Source organism: Gopherus flavomarginatus, chromosome 6 (assembly GCF_025201925.1).
Source record: "Gopherus flavomarginatus isolate rGopFla2 chromosome 6, rGopFla2.mat.asm, whole genome shotgun sequence".
In the NCBI taxonomy this organism is placed as follows: domain Eukaryota; kingdom Metazoa; phylum Chordata; order Testudines; family Testudinidae; genus Gopherus; species Gopherus flavomarginatus.
This window is the reverse complement of record NC_066622.1, coordinates 99340106-99355505: the sequence shown is the minus strand read 5'-3', so window position 1 is coordinate 99355505 and position 15400 is coordinate 99340106. Positions and strand designations below refer to the sequence as shown.

At 40.8% G+C, this 15400-nt stretch overlaps 1 protein-coding gene across 3 annotated transcripts in view; it reads left to right on the top strand.

The window, feature by feature from the left end:
• DNAJB12 (DnaJ heat shock protein family (Hsp40) member B12) overlaps positions 1-14666 on the top strand; it is a 28041-nt gene extending 13375 nt beyond the window's left edge. For 2 of the 3 annotated variants that reach the window (XM_050959614.1, XM_050959616.1), the window contains 6 exons: positions 3545-3730; positions 5796-5875; positions 7654-7763; positions 9734-9906; positions 11063-11214; positions 12648-14666. In XM_050959614.1, coding sequence (XP_050815571.1) covers positions 3545-3730; positions 5796-5875; positions 7654-7763; positions 9734-9906; positions 11063-11184 — 671 coding nt within the window. In that variant the 3' untranslated portion in view covers positions 11185-11214; positions 12648-14666. The remainder of the gene's footprint in view (positions 1-3544; positions 3731-5795; positions 5876-7653; positions 7764-9733; positions 9907-11062; positions 11215-12647) is intronic. The other variant, XR_007775154.1, reaches the window with a different exon arrangement.
• Positions 14667-15400: the final 734 nt, after the last annotated feature.

The window sequence follows — 15400 nt, the reverse complement described above, 5'->3', positions numbered from 1 at the left end:
TGTACACACTAACACTTGTGTCGGCATAACTTATGTCACTCAAGGGTGTGAATAAACTATTCCTCGAGTAGTGCACATTACACCGACCTAAGCACTGGTGCAGACAGCGCTATATCAGCAGGAGAGATTCTCCTGCCAACATTGTTACTCCTGGTTCTGGCCATGATTTTATTATGCCAGTGGGAGAGCTCTCTCCTGTCTGCATCAAGCGTCTTCACCAGGCGCACTACAGTGACGCAGCTGCACTGGTGTAGTGCTTATATGCTTATAGTGTAGACTAGCACTCAGTCTTTTAGGGCATGAGTTTTCCTATTCCGGAGGCACAGCTGGGTGTGGCCAAGGTTGTTTAGGATTCTGAGGCTGCTGGGGGCCATTTTGGCCTCTAGTGTAAACTAGAGTAACCCCAAAGCTACTAATTCGTGCCTGGGCTGCAGCAGTTACTAAAGGACTGTCCAGCAGCCCAGAATAGCCATCTGCACTCTAACTCTCCCTTCTTCCCTTGTGCCACCCAGGGAACTCCCATCTGCCAGGGGAATATTTTCAGGGAGGTTGGGGTTGGCCTCCAGCTGTTTTCCTGTCCTTTTAACAGCATGAAAATGGTATAGAGGTGCCAGAATATTGCCTTGAATTGGGACCTGAGAATCAAGTTCTATCCTTGGTGTCCTTCTCACTCCTGACCACCAGTAATAAAGACTGTGCAAGCCAAATTATGTTCTTGTTGGCACCTGTTCAAATCAGAGTGAAGCCAGTGGGATTGTATAGGTGTCACTGAAGGCATAATTTGACCTGCAGAGTGTTTAATACTGGTGATGTTGGATAAGAAGAAAGCCACCAAGCTTGATTCTGAGTTTAGGATTCAGAATAGCAGCCATTAGTCTATCCGCAAAAAGAACAGGAGTACTTATGGCACCGTAGAGACTAACACATTTATTTGAGCATAAGCTTTCGTGGGCTACAGCCCATTTAATCAGATGCGTAGAACGGAACAGAAATGTATTTATATCTTCTTACTATATGTTCCATTTTATGCATCTGATGAAGTGGGGTGTAGCCCACGAAAGCTTATGTTCAAATAAATTTGTTAGTCTCTAAGGTGCCACAAGTACTCCTGTTCTTTTTGAGTTTAGGATGAGTTTCTAGGGACGATGGTGACGAAAAAAAACTATTTTTGTTTGTAAATTGAGTAAAATTAATGAGGCATCAGTGAGATAAACATGGAACTTCAAAATGCTACTTTTAGGTGTTACTTTTCAAAGTGGAACTTTGTTTGAAGTATCATGTTCAGTTTCAACTAACTAGCTTGTGAATGAAATACATGAGGTTCCTATGAAAGTTGGGAAGTCTGTTTTCAAGTGTATACTACTATGTTATTTGATATTAGGGTATGGGGTTTTTTTGGTTTTTTTTTAAATGGATAGGCATAAATTGAGGAGCAAAAGTCAGAGGCAGGGGTTGTTCAGGCCTATTAATTCTGAAATCTATGACTGATAAGTGTATTGCCATTAGCAAATAGTGGGCTGAGCCTCCAGCTACCTGGGAGAGAGCTTTTATGCATTGGGTTCAGATCAAATCTGCATGTGTATGCAGACATCCACATAGTGCCTGTCATAAACCTTTCTTCAACTGTTTACTCTTCAATCCTTGAAAAGTGGCAAAAGGCAGGTTTCTTCACCAGTAATCTTAAATAATCATATTTACTGATGGCTTAGACGCACAAAACTGCGTTAAGCAAGGTGCACTTTATCCTCCATTACTGGGCTATCAACTGTCAGGTTATCTGTCCTCAAAGCCATGTCTCATTGATTCTCCACTCCATTATGCTTCTTATATTAGCACTCTTGCCGTGATGCCCATTAAAGCCCAGCTGTTTGGTTCCAGAGGATGAAGGGGAAAATATGCAGGGCTCTGGAGATTTTAGTTTTTTTTTTTTCTTACATGAATGTTAAAGCATCAGCTAATACATCAGTCTTCCCAGTGACATCTGATAAAGTGCTGTTTTGCCTTGAGACCTTGTCTTAATCAGTAGTTGCAATAGCCCACACTGTCCCTTGGAGTTCCTATCACTAGCTTTGGCTGACTTTGGGGAAAAAATTTAAACCTGATCACTTTAGCTAAACTTCTGGTTTGGAGTGAAATAGCAGCAATCGATTGCAAAATACATATTGGGAACACGACTGCTAATATCTCTTGGGTTTTAATGTCAGTAAAAGTGCATAGAGAAAACAAAACCTAGACCTCAGATTGTTCCATTTGAATTGCCTGCCAATGTTCTTTGGACCTTAACTTATACTGGCATAACTTTCCCATGTAGATAAGCCCTCTTGCTGCTCTGACTACATGTGCATCAACAGGAAAGGAGGAGTTAGTTACATGAATCTATCTGAAGGAGAAAAAATCCTCCGTCAACTCCAGTACAATTAGCTTGTCTGTATCCTCGTCACTCATAAGTTATCATATCACACTACAGTAGTTGAGGATGAGGAGAGAAAATGGACTCTTGCAGAGTCAGGGACAAAACCTCTCAGGTAGATAAGGGAGTTGACAAATGGAGGTGTGTAAAGAAAAGAAAATGCAAATGTAGAAGCAAATGCAAATTTAGCAGCAGTAAATCTGCAAGTAAGCATTCTTCCAGGTTTGTTACAGTGAGGCAAGAGTGGAAGAAGAGAGTCGTGAAGAAAAGAGGCTGGGGTTTCGTTTCAGTACTTTTCCATTGTCACAATGCTGTGTAAGCTGTTCCTCTGAATTGTACCCCTTCCCTCTGGCATGTGGAAATTTCTGAGACCTGTAACCTGCATGGACAAGACCTTTACCCAGCATTTCTTTAAGATGTTTCATATGTGTACTTTGGGCCTTTCAGTGATTTGAGCCATGTTTTTGGACAATAAATTTGGAATCGCATAATGTCATTTTTAGAGTAAATTTTCCAAGTAAAGCCATGCTTCAGTATATATTTTCGCCTGGTTTAAGAAGTTAACCTGAAAATTAATCCTTACAAGTAAAAGAAAAAAAAATGTACTCTGCAGAGCCAGGAACAGAAACTCGTAGGTAGATAGGGGAGACCTGAAGAAGAGCTCTGTGTCACTCAAAAGCTTGTCTCTTTCACCAGCAGCAGTTGGTCCAGTAAAAGATACTACCTCACCCACCTCGTCTCTCAAGTAAAAAAAACAACGCAGTAGAATGTAGAGCCAGTAATCTTGACAGTATCCTTCCAGGAATTTAGAGTTTTTGATTCATCTGGAAAGATATCTCTGTCACCCCAGGATTTGAGCGAACCAGCACTGTGTGTATGGATCCTGGTTTGAGTTAATCAAGGTCTCAATCATTTTATCAAATGGCCTTGTCCTCTTCTTCTTTTTGCATCCAGCCTAGAGATGCATTCCTCTAATGATCAGGGATGTTTAGTACCCTTTTAAAGAGATTGGATAGTTGACAATTTAATCTATGTAATGGGACCTGTCAGTTTGCAGGTGCAAAACTTCAGAAGAGTGGAATATATTACCAGGAGAAATAGGCTAACCACTCTTCCTTTTTGCCAATATTTCAGCCATTGGTAATGCATATGCAGTATTGAGCAACCCAGAGAAGCGGACGCAATATGACCAATTTGGAGATGAGAAAGTCAACCCTTCAAGACATGGGCACAGTCACACAGACTTCCACCGTGGATTCGAAGCAGACATCTCACCTGAGGATCTCTTCAACATGTTCTTTGGTGGTGGATTTCCTTCTAGTAAGCCTATCAAGTTTTAATCTGCTCTGTAGACAGGGGTGGTTCCATGTGGCTATCTTTGCTGCCACTCTTGTGACAGAACAGTAATGCAATAATGGTTTATTTGGCAGCCTGTGGTGATACTGAGAGCTGTGTTCCTTGCAACAGCTGAAGTAGATGAGAGTTCTCCTTAAAAGTGTCCATTACTGATATAAACATCTCAGTTTCCTAAATGTTTAAAAGTAGAGCTCTGAGAACTCAACCCACTGGACAAACAGCATGTTGAACCAGCAGGTAGTGTCATCAGAGCTGGAATTCTTAGGACCCTCAAATGGATTTTGCATACTGGTCATATTCACCATTTTAAATTTGTCTTGAACATTTTTTAAGTTACTTTTTTACACTAGTTTTACAAGCCTGTTTTGAGGAAGTATTAAAACCCTCATCAGAATAAACATACTAACTTCTAGGCCACTAACCATCAAGAAGAGATCTCTCACTCACATCTGCTGTGCTGCACAACTAAGACACTAAAACTAGCAGATATCAGTCTCCAGGTCTTTCACCCTACTTTCCTATCTCTCCCATCACAGAAATCAGTCAAAAATATTTATGTCTATATATATGTCAAGGAGATGTTGAGTAGTCATGGCCTCCCCCTGCTTGCCAAATTTGACCATAGTGAACTTTTAGGGACTTCTCTAGAATGTGATTTAAATTTGTTCAGACTGAAATTAAATCTGTATAAATTGATCAGGGCCAGGAGTTGTCTCCCTAATTTTCTTGGTACGCCATTTAATTGTCACCATTAAAATATTTACTGTTTTCCTTTTACAAGCACATAAAGTTACTGTGTTATTCCGTCTCCTAAGTAGAGGCATTACCTGAGGAATAGCACAATAACATTAAGTACTTGCAGAGGCATTTGTAAAGCTTTTACTAGTATTCATGATACTATCTGTAATGGAATAGGTGTTTGAGTGAAGGAACCATTGAGATAGCTGAGAAAGATGACTACTGGGGTTTGTTTATAATTTCTTCTTCCCCATTACCTTGTGAATTCATAAACAGGTTAATAAGCTATTTCTGTTATTCAAAACTACAGCTAAGTAAAGACGACAGATGTAAGAACTCTACACTTAATTATAAAAATTTTTTTCTGATCAGTAAACTAGGAAAAAATTATTATTTTATTTATAACTTCTTAGTTTTATAATCTAAAATTCAATACCACACAGTACTGAAGAGACTTGCACAATGTTTCCACCCACCCTGAAGTTCTCCAGTTTGGCTACATAAATAATGTGGACCATCCACCGATTACCCTTCAGGCAGGTCTGCTTGGCACTCTCCCAGCTTGGAAATAAGTCTTTTCTGGTAGTAACATTTTGTTCAGTTTAGGACTCAACATTCATTTCCTAAATGCTTACCAGGCACTGAATCCAAATTCTTCCTTAAAAAAAATCTTTTTATCATCTCTGCTGAGTTGGTGTTCACCCTCACAGCTTAGCCAACCCTGACGGGTACATTTTTTAAAGATGCCTCCATTATTATTTTCTAGAGCAGGGGTCGGCAATCTTTCAGATGTGGTGTGCCGAGTCTTCACTTTAACTTAAGCTGATCGGTGCAAGGAAGGAGAGGAGGAGGGGTAGGAAAGCACCGCGCTAGGGAAAGAAGAGCGGGAGGGGGAAGCTTGGCTGCTGGCAGGATCCAGCTTCTGCCTCCTGCTCCCGCAGGAGAGAGCGGTGGGCGGGGGGGCTGAGTGGGGCCGGGACCCCGGCAGGTAGCAGCGTGCCATTAAAAATTGTGCTGCAGGTTGCCAACCCCTGTTCTAGAGTGATGCTGCAATGTCATTACTTGGTGACACCTGGCTAAAACTCCAACCAACATCACAGGGTAGCTTGGGTGAAAATTTCTGAATTTCATTGTGATTTGTCTATGTCTAATCTGCCCATGTGTTGCATTCTTAATCAGGTAGGATGATGGTGGCGTGTTCACAATTCTTTTGATCTCATCACCTGCCAGGCTAGCTGTCAGAATGTCCCAGTGTTCTGGATTCTTTTTAATGGATTTCTTTTGCCTACAGGTAATGTTCACGTATACAGCAATGGCAGGATGCGATATACCTACCATCAGCGGCATGACAGACGAGAACATCAGGGTGATGTAAGTGGAGACAAGAGCAAGGGGAAAGTAAAAAGGCTTTAATGTGTGCAACCCAAAAAACAGGTTGCTGTCGTAGCGATTGTATTAAATTGGCCACCTGATTTTCCATTTTCCTAGGTAAGTGGAGTGCTTTTCTATTGTAGTGTCAAGTGAGTTTATTTTTTTTCTATCAGAGTTGCCTGTTTAACTTACTTACAGTTGAATTTCCATGACTTTCATACATATGCAGATGCAGCTTATCAGACTGGATCTCATTTACACAATGAGAAAATAAATGTCATTTTCTGTCTGGCATAGCGTCATATTGAAATAAAATTATAGCATCCGCCAAATGTAGCATGAACTGAAATTTCTTTTTTACCTAAACACTGAATTCCAAAAGTCAGATTTCTCTTGAAACAATGAGCAGAAATTAACTGAATAGTGGAGGGTTTACCCACCTTATATGTGAGTCCTCATAACATCTACACCCATTCCTCCTTATTTTGCTACCCAGGATGTGCTGCTGGTGGCATGATGCTACAGTATTAACTCATCAGGCCCATTTGAAGCTGTTATAATCTAAGAATGCCAGAAAAGTAACCAGGGTGTTGTGATCATGATCTTAGAGGGAGTTGCTTAGTCAAAACATCTGACTTATTCAATGACTTTCCTATACCCAGATGTTCTCAGGCACACTTTGTGAACCAAACCTGTTCAACGCATGAACTCTCACAAAATGCAAAACCAGAATGATAGAGAAGGGACCTCCAGACTTGATGAAACCAAGAGACAGAAAATTTAAAGATTTAAACATCTATCAATTTTTCTTTTCTGTCCCCGACCTCTGTCTGAATACTGAGATTTCTTTCTCCTGAATCTCAAATTACCATGCCACTACCTTTCCACTGAGCACTGGACAGGGCAGGACTTCTATAGGGCTTCTAATCTGTTCTCCTCTTCAGTTAGTCAAGGAAGACACTTTTATAGGGACAAGAGGCATTTCTGTGCCTCCTTTTGTCACAGAGGCCAAATGTGCTGCTTTTACAATGCTCCCAGCCCTGTCTGGCTAAGGAAATGAGACAGAGTGGCCATGGAGCTAACCCACATCTCTTTCACAGCAGTGTAGACCATTAATACAGTATATATTTTTGAATGCTATTGGGTGTTTTTTCTTAGGTCTTTAGGGACAGATGTTCTGCACTCGAGGGGAGGGAATTTAAGAGGTGAGGCAGAAAGGGATGCAAACTCATCTTGCATATCATTGTAAAGGGGGAGCACTTTCTAAAGAATCCATCTAATGCTGTGGTACTAGTCTCTACAGACTGACATGGATATAAAATATGCATTAGCAACTCTCCTGGAAATCTTTAAATATAACAATGATATGAGTCCTTCCAAACTCACATTCAAGACTTTTTTTTTTTTTTCACCCTCCAAAAAACGTGATGGTGATTTGGGATGTGTGGGATAGCTTTAGCACTTTCAGGTGTGCTTTCAAAGTAATGCTCAGGGATTTAACCCTATGACTGCCATTACTGTTGGTGGAAATCACTGGGCAATAAAATCCCCACAAGCTGCTTTGGCAATGTTCTGTTTACTCTTATTTTTATTTATAAACCCCATTGAACAGTCAGTCCTGTTGCATCTTTGACTAATGCAAAACACATTTCCCACTCACATCAGCGGGATCAAGAGAACAGTATGATTGGGTTTGCAAGGGGGGGTGAGATGCTAAATAGTCTTATGCATGTAAATGTATTGATGACATTCCATTGTATATTTCTGTTCCCCCTCAGGGTGGCCTTGGGTTGTTTGTCCAGCTGATGCCTATTCTTATCCTGATAATTGTTTCAGCTCTCAGCCAGATGATGGTCTCCAGCCCACCTTACAGTTTGAGCCACAGGCCGTTAGTACCCATAACTCTCATATATATTTAGCTTGGGGGTGGGCTGGGAGCAGGGGAAGCAATTGGAAACAAGAATTGGCATGTTAGTGGTTGGGATCTTTGTGTTTTATTTTTACTTTTTGGTATGTTTTCTTACCTTGCCTTTCCTAATGTTTCTCTTGCGTTCACATGCCCCATAACATTAATTAACACCTGGAATTGTTGAGAAGGATGACTTGGAGATCTGCCAGCACCCATTATTGCAGCCAAGAGTGCTAGTTCAATGAGCAAAAATAAACTTCTTTAATCCCATTTTTCTTCTTTGAGTGGCTCTGCATATTCCCACTTACGGATACTGTGGCACCTCATGGTGCCTAACAACAGAACCTTCTCCAAGAAGCAGCCATTAGAGCACTCACGCGCCCGCTCCTACCTCTCCTGTCGGTGTCTCTGAATGTTCTGAGGATAAGGTTATATAAGAAGGTGCAGTGCCGCCCTCTACCACCTCAGTTCCTTCCATCTGCTGTGCCAGATGGACATGAACTACTCCAGTCCATTCAGATCCATCTTTTTTTTTTCCATTCTTGCTGTCATGATGATTTCGTTAAGTGATAAATGTAGATAGGTTAGTTATTTAGTAGCCCAGTTCCGAGTTATATTAGGACTGAAGAAAAAAAAGCTGGGATTCAAGAAATGTTCTTCGTGCTCGGCTGTCTTCCTGGCCTCGAACAGCCACGTTAGGGACTGAAATGCCTGGTGGCCTGTGTCTGAATTGTATTGCTTGTCTAACTTTAGGTTATAGGCTCCTCGGGTCATGTTATTCCTCTGATTTCTACAGTACCAGGCAGACTCAGGAAGGCCATCAAATGATAAATACTATGATTATCTTCACATGTGCCCAAAATGTGGTCTCCTTTCTTGACATAACACGCCAGCATGGGGCTCAAGCTTGTGAAGAACCTAGGGCTCTGTTTTGAGTGGCAAGAAGATTGTGCGTAGGTTCCCCTTTTTTCAAATTACGGTAAGCTAAACAAGAACAAGGCACTCTTGTTCTGAAATAAGTGTGCCCACACATGAAGTTAATCAGGAACAACTCCATGATTGGACAAGCCCTTACATTCCTCAGTAGGTTCATCTAGATATACTAAGTATCTGTACATCTATGCTGTCTGAAGTGTCTGGTCAGTGGATCAGAAGAGAATACCCTTTTGGAGGTATTCTCTGTCCTTGCGCTGTCTTGAATAAAGAGGGAAGAAATTGGGGAGGAGGATATGGGGAAAGGGGAGCCTAGCTCCTTTCCTGCAGCAATAGTGGATGCTGCAGCATGTTGCTAGTTAGAGCAATGTGCCACTCTTGGGGTTAGCAGTAATCTGCAGTGAGAGGAGCTGAGGGTCTGGATTCATCAAGCAGACAGTCTTATTGAGCAAGCTTAGCTATCAGTTGTGTCTTTTTGTTCTGCTTTGACCTACATCCTGACTTAATTCTGTGAACAAATATATTTCTGAAATACTGGTTTGTCTTAGTCTTCAGCTCGAGATCCATTAGCTTCAGAGATTCATAACCAGACACACACAGCATCTTTGGGGCACATCCTGAAGGAGAAAGGCCGTGTGTTTGGGAAAGAAGTAGCAAAAAGTATTTCAAACACTAGCTGCTGAGGAGCTGTTGAAGATTGGAATGAGCACTTAATTCTAAAACATGTATGGAGTCCTCTGGCAGTCAACACCCAAGATACCCCAGTGTTCTGAAGCACACCCATGTAGCTCAGGGAAGAATTGATTGGTTGGCTAGGTAGGTCTTATTTCCACCTGGTAGAATGTTCCACTATGTCCGTTCCACCAGAGATAAACCTCTCCTCACCAAAACTGCAAGTGTACAGGAAGGATATGCCCTTTAATAGATTAATAATGCATATTAGCTGTTGCTTGTCCAAAAATTTTTACTTAGTGTTTGAATAACATTTACTATTTTGGCTTTTCTCCCTGGACTAGGTCTGTGGGTCACATACACAGGAGAGTGACGGAGCACTTGAAAGTAGCTTACTATGTAGCTGAGAACTTTGCAGAAGAGTACACTGGTACAAACCTGAAAAATGTTGAGAGGAGTGTGGAAGACGATTACATTGCAAACCTTAGAAATAACTGCTGGAAGGAAAAGCAACAGAGTGAGTGGCATGGTGGGAGGAATGGAAACTTTCTGAGGCCACTTTCTTAATTCTGATTTGTTTTAGAAAAAAGTCCTTGAGTAGGAACTGAGTTACATCTCTGATAGCTCAATCATAATTTCATTGCTGTGTAGAACCTGAGGCAGCCCATCGGCCCTGTGTCTGCAATGGTTTGACAAATCAGTCACCTCTGTCCCATATAATCTTTTTAAATAATAATATTATAGAAATGATCAGTGTAGCAGCTCCATTCTTTGGAGCTCCTTTGCCATGTCAGTGGGATATGAACAGAATTCTCTGATTTTCTGAGGGATCGGGAAGGTAGGGCCAGGAGACAGTCAGGAGTTTCCTGATGTTTCCTTATTGCCGTGGGGTTATTGTGTCATTTTAGAACAAAGTGATTTAGCGCTAGCGAAGCGTATATCTTTACAGCTCCGTTCTGTCTAACGAGCCATAACAGAGAGTCTACAAGGTGAAGAATGGAATCCTCTTCATTTTCAAGTTGTTTTTTTTATGACTGTTTAACTCTCAAGGTTTATCACCAAAGATAACATTTTATTGACTCCACCCTCGATTGGCCCCTTTCTCAAGTGACTGTATGATAGATGATTACAGCTGCTTTGAACTAATGCCCAGTTTGGAATTTGTGTGCAAATACATTGGCATTGTTGTTTGGGATAAAAAAGAGATTCCAAAGTTTTCTTGGATCCCCACAACATGCAAACTATCTTTCTGACCAAGAAGTGCTGAATCTGACACCCTGACATTGCTATTCTGAGTCAGCCAAAGTTGTTGCTGCAGAGCGATGCAATAGACCAAGCTAGAGTGATAAACTCTGATCCACCATATTTCTTCTTTCCCACATTACCAGGCTACCCCTTATGTTACTCATTTAATGCACACTAGGGCTACTTCCAGTTCCCAGCACATATTTAGGATAAGCCATTGAAAGCCTGCTGACAAAGATCGCTTTTTTTTGTTCTATTCCAAAAGATGTCAGGTGTTCCCTACCCTCTCACTGTACTTCATCTGGCCTTGAAGAACTTGAGGCCAGATCCTTTTCCCATTGAAATCAATAAGATGTTGAGGAGTTGATCCATCACACTTCGCATCTTGGTGAATGATTGTTTTTAATGTTGGAATTTTTCCTTTTCAGAGGAAGGCTTGCTTTATCGAGCACGTTACTTTGGAGATTCAGATCTGTATCAAAGAGCACAGAGGATGGGCACCCCAAGCTGTAGCAGACTGTCAGAAGTTCAAGCCTCCATGCATGGATAGTCACTACTAGACCACTCAGCGGAGGTCTAAGTATGAGCTGGTGATTTTCCTGTGACACTGAAGCATGACACATCAATGAGTTTCATACTTATTTAAATCTCTGAGATCTAGATCTTCATGTCTCTCTCCTCTCAATGTGCATGTGTAACAAGGAGAAAGCATAACCCCTCTGTCAAGCATATACACCTTCACTGAGATGACTGGTTTAATTTGCATGCCAGCACCTCAAACGCTCTTCCAGTTCACATCTGTTTCTTAGCATTGCTGGTGTCAGCTCTCTGGGAGCAAAGTGAAAGGCCTGGGCTTGTTTGCGAGTCAGCTGAGTTCTTGTCAAGCATCCATTTGGGACAATGTCACTTTTTGCTTTGTCTGGTCAGAAGTTGTTGCCCTTATCAAGCATTTATCAGATTGGGCAACTGGGAGTCACATTTCTATAGCCAGTTTTTGTTGCTCTGTTGCCTATTTTATTGTACCAGGGCACTTAAAGAAATATGATCCCAGGGAAGAGATTTCCGTAAGATAGCTGTTTCTTGTCCCTCTGTCATCTTCCCTAGACACTCAGTGAAACCATACCAAACTCTCACTGGATGCAGCAGGTTGTAGAGGTAACTCACTTCATTGAACTGGGGGTCAGGGGGAGGCCAGCTGTGAGTGCTGGAGACTCATGGTGTCTTCACAGCACAATAGCATGGTAAACCTGATGAATCAGAGTGATGTGGTGGCAGTTCAAATGGCATAAATGAAAGTAGCACTAGATTGCACACAGTCCTCCTTTGAGTAAATACATTAAAATTTGGCCCAGGGTTGGAGTCTCTTCTCTCTGTCATTATTAGGTCTGATATTTTGCAAAGGCAGGAGGCTTCACCTATCAGCAACTAACAGGATGAATATAAAACACACAGGTTTTCCCCATCTCTCACAAATTTAATTAAAAGCAGGGGCTTGTTATAGGGGAACAAATTGAGACTTTGCACCATATTTTCAGATGAACGCACACTCATTACACCTTAGTTAGCTTGTATGTCAGACATCTGGTCACCTAAGTTGTGTACCCAAGTAAGTTAGGAGGGCTAGGGTTGGGTTATTTGTTTTGCTTTTTGGCAGGTGGCACGCATTTGAAAATTTCGTCCTTAATGTCAGTTCTGAACTCGAGTGTCTGCTATTTTTAAGTGTCTTGCATTTTGGATTTTTTTTTTTTTGATATGTCCTGTACCTTGTTTTGATAACTGTTCCTCTTATTAAATGGAAATATTTTAATTAACTTGTCACTTGCTCTCTCTAACTCAGCATATCTCTGTGTACCCATAGTCTAATGAAGAGCGTAGCTGTAAAACAAAGAACTACTTTAGCATTTTTCAGTTAGACATGTTACCTGTAATTTGCGGAGGTGGGTGGGAAAGCTGTTTTGTCTTAAATGGTTATCATGGATTGGAGACTGACACAGTTACCACTTCTATTCCCAGACTCTTGAAATGCCTGAAGACTTTTGGCGAAGTGCACTGAGCCAAGGTGACAGACTTTATATTTAAAGAATCAAACCTTAAATTAAAATGGAATTGGAGAATTAGCAACGCACAACTGCCCTCTCTCTTCTCTCTCTGTGTCTCCAACGTTAGATGCAGCAGGCAGCAGTTAGGAAATAAAGCTGCCTGTCTTCTCCCCTTCTTTCCAACACCACTAGAGTGCGACAGTCTAGTCTCTCCTAGGATACAGCAACCATGAGAACAAGTATAAAGTATAAAAAACAAACTGCAGCAAGCCATGAAGCAGGAGACCCTTCCATGATTGCACTGGTCACTTCGAACAGAGAGAGAAATTGGAAGATTTTTTTAGGATTAAAAACCAATTAATAAGAAAAGAATCTATCTATTTAGAATTAATTTATAGCTATATGTATGTTGTACTTTTAAACTATGCAGGGATTGGATTAAATTATTTGGTTTTCTGCCCAATTTAATAAACTGTAAAGTGTGAACTCTAACCTGTTTCAGGGGGCTGTCCAGCCCTGTAGACCTATCCAATTTCAGGTTGTCATTTGATGATACTTTGCATTTATTTTATTTTTTTTATTTTGTTGAGGAAAATACAGTTTTGTGACTGAGTTTTTTTTTTATAAAAGAATCTCTAAATCTGTAGAAAGATGATTTCTTAAAATTGACCAGACTCCTGATTTGTTTTTGCTATTTTGATTTAATTGGTGGCAGTCAACAGTGCTGGATTCTTGTACAGCAAGGACAGGATTGTCATAAATGGTCTTAGCTCATCAGTGTTCAATTGGTTTATGTGTGTGTGTAACATTTTTTTTTTTCCAGAGTCTGCTTTATTTCTGCCTTGTAATCAGTGTGCAGCATTAGTTCTGTAAACAGGGCCTGCCACGAGCTATATCCTTTTGTTCTTCTCTTTCCTAAACTCAGAGTTCCTCATCCAGCAGACTGCTAACTGTAATATGGCTGTTACCTTGCCATAACACTTCTGATGTTTCAACCTGTATTGACATCCCAAAAAAACAGTCTCTCTGATTCTAGTGAAAGAAGTGTTTTGATGGGGAGATCAGAAAGAGGGGGAAGGTTAATCTTCAGTTGCTTAATTGGGTTTTGGCGCATCTGATACTAGATCACACTATGTTTTACCCATTTTATAGCAATGGTTTTGCCCATCATGCATTTTAAAAGAAGCAATGATGCTGCTAAAAGCCTTGGGTTTACCTGCTTGAGCAAGCAGGACCTGGATTAGAGCAACAGGATAGCGCTCAAGGTTATTCTATACCCAATGTATCTCTTTGACATATGAAGTGAGAGAGGCAAAAGTTGAATGAGCTAAATTACCATTAATGGCATAAACTGGATTCTTCTCTACCCTGATGTTAATTTTTTGCTTGAAGACATTTCCTATACAAACAGTTTTCAGAGTTCCCGTGTGGTGGAATTTATCAAAATAGCAGTGGCTGCCAGGTAAGGTGGTAAGGGACTGGGAGAAAAGTGAAAGGCCAGATGGTTTTATTTCTGTTTGTTGTTTGAAATTGACCCGCCCTATTTTTTAACTGGATATTTATGTAGCAAAATGGTTCTGAGCCCTCCTGTTCATTGCAAGCCTTACTATCCACTACTGTGATGTATCTGATCTGATTTCAAGTTTTAAAAGATATCCCCCAGGTCTTTGGAGAAGGGTATGGTGGAAATAAAATATTTTGGAATAAATGCTGTTTACAGAGGCACAAGAGCTACCCAGCATTAAGAGATGTTGGAGGGGAAATGTGAGAAACAACTCATGTTTGCAAAAGGTGCTGACATCTTTCAAAATGGCACTCCTGCTCCAGTGCCCATCCAACCAAATCTTTTGATTTCTCAAGTAGATATCCATGGATGGTAAGCGCTATGTGCAATAAAGCATAGATCCTAAAGGATACTCACAGAATCTGTATTTCTTGATTTAGAATTAATTGTACAATTGTACATCTATAAATAAATGTTTATTATGTGAGAGACTCTGACTGTGTGTGTGCCACTCAGGGTCTGCTGTGTTGTGTGCTGACAAGTAATTAGTGGGGAAACAAGTCAGAGAATGAGGACAGTGAGAACAGTTACAATTTCTGACATGTCACCTGTGAGACTGAGGACTGCACTCTAACAATGAATTATGCTGAGTGGATGCAGGACCTTTTTTCTGCTGTACACACTGCTGCCTTCCAAGGCTGGCAAAGTCCATTTGTCAGTGACAATGGGCATTAAGCATTCTGCAGGCACAAACAGCATGAGCTGGAAAGCTTTCTAGTATTGTGTGTGGAAAGCTACTGTATACTAAAAATTAGAATTTAAATCATCCGATCTATCTAGTTTGTGGGGAATTATGCTGTAAATTTGAATATGCCAGTTTTCCATACAAAGTCCAGTTCTGCCATTAGCAATTTAATCCTCTCTCAATGGTTTTTTTTTGTGATAAATGTGGTTTTTAAAAAAACAAAAAAACATCATGTAGATTGCTCAAAAGGAGCCAGAAATTTGTGAATATTAAGTCAAGCTGGAATATTTAAAGATCAGAACTGGGATTTTTCAAAGCTGACTCTGGGATTTAGACACAACTATCATTAACTTCAATGAGAATTGGGTGTTCAGATTTCATATTTGGCTTTGAAAATCTCAACCCAGAGCTATAAGCTGTGGAGGGAAAGGTGTGACCTTTGGTAGAGAAGGGACCATTGTAGTTCTAACTTGTTTCA